General features: G+C 37.2%; 1 protein-coding gene across 1 annotated transcript in view; it reads left to right on the top strand.

Annotated features, from left to right (window-relative positions):
- The window catches only part of LOC116168298 (homeobox protein GBX-2-like), a 3,854-nt gene extending 929 nt beyond the window's left edge, over positions 1 to 2,925 (top strand). The window contains exon 2 of the mRNA XM_031484076.1: positions 2,172 to 2,925. Within this exon, the coding sequence (XP_031339936.1) occupies positions 2,172 to 2,650 (479 nt within the window). The 3' untranslated portion in view covers positions 2,651 to 2,925. The remainder of the gene's footprint in view (positions 1 to 2,171) is intronic.
- The last annotated feature ends 1,115 nt before the right edge of the window (positions 2,926 to 4,040 follow it).

The raw sequence follows: 4,040 nt of genomic DNA, 5'->3' as shown, positions 1-4,040 counted from the left end.
AAGAGAACCAGTTTATCTATAATTTTCGTAAAAACAAAAACTCAGTTATTTCAAAAACAAAGAGGGCGTTCAATTGTTTTTGCAATAACCTGCTTTAACTTCTTAACCGTTTGACCGATTGTAACAAATTTGGTATCGTTGAAAAGAGCATTCCTTAGGCAACAAGAAGAAAAATATAGTTAATTTAGATCCCATGATCCAAAATTCTAAAAAAATCAAATGAAATGATACCTATGACTTTTTCTTTAATAATAATAATAATACTTTATTGTGTCAACATGCATAAATTGCACTTACACTCGTCCAGATAATAATTAGGTAATAAAATAACACGCACAACAACACATTCTAAGACAAACGTAAACAAATATATTAGGAAATTAAATTAATTTTAACGTGACTGGAAAATTCAGTGACTGAATAGAAACTATTATCCATCAGGTATGCTTTAACAGAAGTCCTGAAGGCTGTCAGGGGTAAACAAGTAATATGTTTAGGAAGATGGATTTATAATGTCTGCTTAAATTGTATCTTATTTGACGTATTTCCGGTATTTGTCGATGGCGCGAAAGATTGTTTGGAAAAGGACCCTACACTTTTATGTAGGCCTTGGAAAATTAAACAAATGAAACACGATGCATTTTGAAATAATAACAGCCGTAATTTGTAAATTATTTTGCTGTGTTTACATTCAGAAAGTGCAGTTTTTTGAATTTGTAATCTTTTCTAAAATGCTGATTTCTAACCAAGAAGAATTTAATATGTTGGCGACGATGGTTCGTGGTCGATTCGGATAACGCAAATAGAAGATGTGGGCAGCGATGGTCGCCTTTTGAAAATACTCAAAATATATCGCCAGCATATGAAATACTTCTTGTTTAGAAATCGGCATTTTAGAAAAGGTTACAAATTAAAAAAACTGCACTTTCTGAATGTAAACACAGCAGAATAATTTCCAAATTACGGCTGTTATTATTTCAAAATGCATCGTGTTTCATTTGTTTAATTTTCCAAGGCCTACCTAAAAGTGTAGGGTGCTTTTCTTTCGCGCCATCGACAAATACCGGAAATACGTCAAATAAGATACAATTTACGCAGATTTATTGATTAATTAATTAATCTCATTTTCCCAATATTTGAAGTTAGGAACGAGATTTTGAAAAACGGTTTTCACTGGCGTCTTTGGGTGTTATTTGGCTACTTTTTCATAAAGAAAAAGTCGTATCATTCCATTTGATTTTTTAGGATTTTGGATCATAGTGTCAAAACTAGCCCCCTGGCGGAGAAGGATTCCACTAAATTAACTATATTTGTTGATTCTTGTTGCCCAAGGATTGCTCTTTTCAACCATACCAAATTTTTTACAATCGGTCAAACGGTTAAGAAGTTAAAGCAGGGTATTGCAAAAACAATTGAACGCCCCACACCATCTTTGTTTTTGAAATAAGTGAGTTTTTGGTTTACGAAAATGATAGATAAACTGGTTCTCTTTAAAAATATGAAAAAAAATTGTTTAGTTTATTATGCGAAATTTAAAGAAAATGCAATTTTAAAATTTAAGATGGCAGTTACGCCCTCTGTTGGTCATTTTTAGAATTTGAAAATATTTTCCAGCGATTCTTCCTGACCGATTTACCCAATAATTTTTTTTATCCCTAAGTCATATGACGAACGGTTCTCGAAATATGGCCGAGGAACAGTCTTATGATAAGTAATAGTATGAACAGATGCAGTATTTTTGGGGAGCTAGTAATTGACTATAAAGAAATTACCTATGCTGCGTCGCGTTAGACATCACCCGGTATATTTCTGCTTAACTTAATAAATCTGTCTATTATATCTGCATATCAACCACGAACACAAGCAGATATGTAAATAAATTTGTCATTTTATCGATCTCACGAGTAATCTAACTCAAAATAGACTAGATCCTGCACATCTATACTATATCAGAAACCTTTAAGCGAAAATTTGAAGTCTCTAGCTATTGTAATTGCTGAGATCTCAGTCGGACAGCCAGCCAGCCAGTCATAACGAATATAATAGCGTATTTTGTTTTCTAGAAATGCCGTAAAAAAACGACAACAAAACGATGAGGAACGGCTTCTACTCCTAACTCAAAGATAAATACGATTTTGATTGCGGCGACTAACACGTAACCTTCCTTTCAGATTCCGACATCGAGGAAGAACTTGATGACAGCCACCCCACGGACGCGACGAGCGAAGGAGGTGCCGGCTCAACGAAAACCCGCCGCCGACGGACAGCGTTTACGAGCGAACAACTTCTAGAGCTCGAAAGAGAATTCCACGCGAAAAAGTACCTATCCTTAACAGAGCGTAGCCAAATCGCCTCGGCGTTACGTTTGAGCGAGGTGCAGGTGAAAATATGGTTTCAAAATCGACGGGCGAAATGGAAAAGGGTGAAGGCCGGCCTCGCAGCCGGTCCGCATCAGTCGAAAACGGGTCAACCGAACAAGAGTAAATTAGTGGTTCCGATACCGGTGCATGTAAATAGATTCGCGGTTAGGAGCCAACATCAGCAGTTGGAAAGGGCTCTTGGTGATTTGGCCGGACGGGTGTTCGCCAGTCAGGCCGTTCTTCGTGCGGGTTTGGATGTTGCCTCGTACCAATCGCATGCGCCGCATTGACGCGGGTCTGTGTGTTCACAATTTTGACTGATTTCGACGGAGATGTCAGCAAACGAAGCAATAAAGTATAAGAACCTCAAAGTGGCTGTATGAAGTGATAAGAGTTACTTCCGTATAAATGACGTGGTTGTAGACTATACGAACATAGTTCACGTGTAACATATTTTATTTTTGAATGTTGTGCAATTTTATTACCTATTACCTATAAGAGACAGGATTAACGAACAGTACGTAGCTGTTAAACGTCGTATTTCAATAAATAGCAATAAATCCTCGAATGTTCACATTATTATTCCTTACTGTAAATACCTTCAAGTGTCTGAAATCGTAAGTACACAAGCTGATTTTTTCTTCAAAAGTGCCTGAAGTAAGTGGGGTACAAGTTGCCAAAGCTTGGTAGCAGTTTCAACATTGAAAATTGGGCACATTACACCATTTTTGACTAAGGGGGAGTGATCAATCTCGGTATGAGATCTAGTGGATTTTTGTGCAACTGCTTACTGAGGATTTTGATACTTTGGCATATGCCTGGCGTAGCCGCCTCTCCCAGAATTTAGTCAACTGTCGTGGGGATGTGTCCCTGGTAGCAACTAACAGGGGTGCATCTCCACCACTTTGTTGCCATTGAGCGGGGTCGCGACATATGCCAAACAATGTGGCGGATTTTGTGGATTGGGGAGGTTGCGGAGAGGGGCGGCTAACTCGGTTCGTTCGTTACGAAAAATAATGCTTTTCCCAACTGGTTGCACAAAAAACTATTTTGATTGACCTTCGCCAACTGTCATATTGTTTTAAAATTTCAAATGGCAACCCCCTAAACAAATTATACTTTTGTTTTTCACAAAACCAGACATTCCATAAGAAAATTTCAGAGAAAAACCAAGTCGAAACGCCAATTTGTAAAAAAAAAAACGTTTTTTTCCGAACCCAAGTATGCCATGATGAAACAAAAGATGTTCAATTCTCGCAATTAACAGTACAGTGTCTGGAAAACAAATGACGCCAGCAAACTTTCGGGAACGGTTTCTAAGAATAAACACTATATCAAAAATTCCTGCTTGAGTTTGGGACATTTTGGCAACGTTGATTAAAAAACATCATACACTGCCGACACTTTACTGATGTTAATTGTGACAATTGAACATCTTTTGTTTCATCATGGCACACTTGGGTTCGGAAAATAACGTTTTCTTTTACAAATTGGCGTTTGGCCTTGGTTTTTCTCTAAAATGTTCTTATGGAATGAGTGGTTTTCTTTATATCAGTGGAAAATTTGTAGCTTTGGCTACCCAGAGGTATAATTTGTTAGCGGGGTGCCATTTGAAATTTAAAAAAATATGACATTTGGCGACGATCTATCAAACATTCAATTTTTTTTATGAAGTATACC

Source organism: Photinus pyralis, unplaced genomic scaffold (genome assembly GCF_008802855.1).
Source record: "Photinus pyralis isolate 1611_PpyrPB1 unplaced genomic scaffold, Ppyr1.3 Ppyr1.4_LG1, whole genome shotgun sequence".
NCBI classification, from domain to species: Eukaryota; Metazoa; Arthropoda; class Insecta; order Coleoptera; family Lampyridae; genus Photinus; species Photinus pyralis.
Note: the sequence above shows the minus strand (reverse complement) of the source record. Positions and strands in the feature narration are given on the sequence as shown.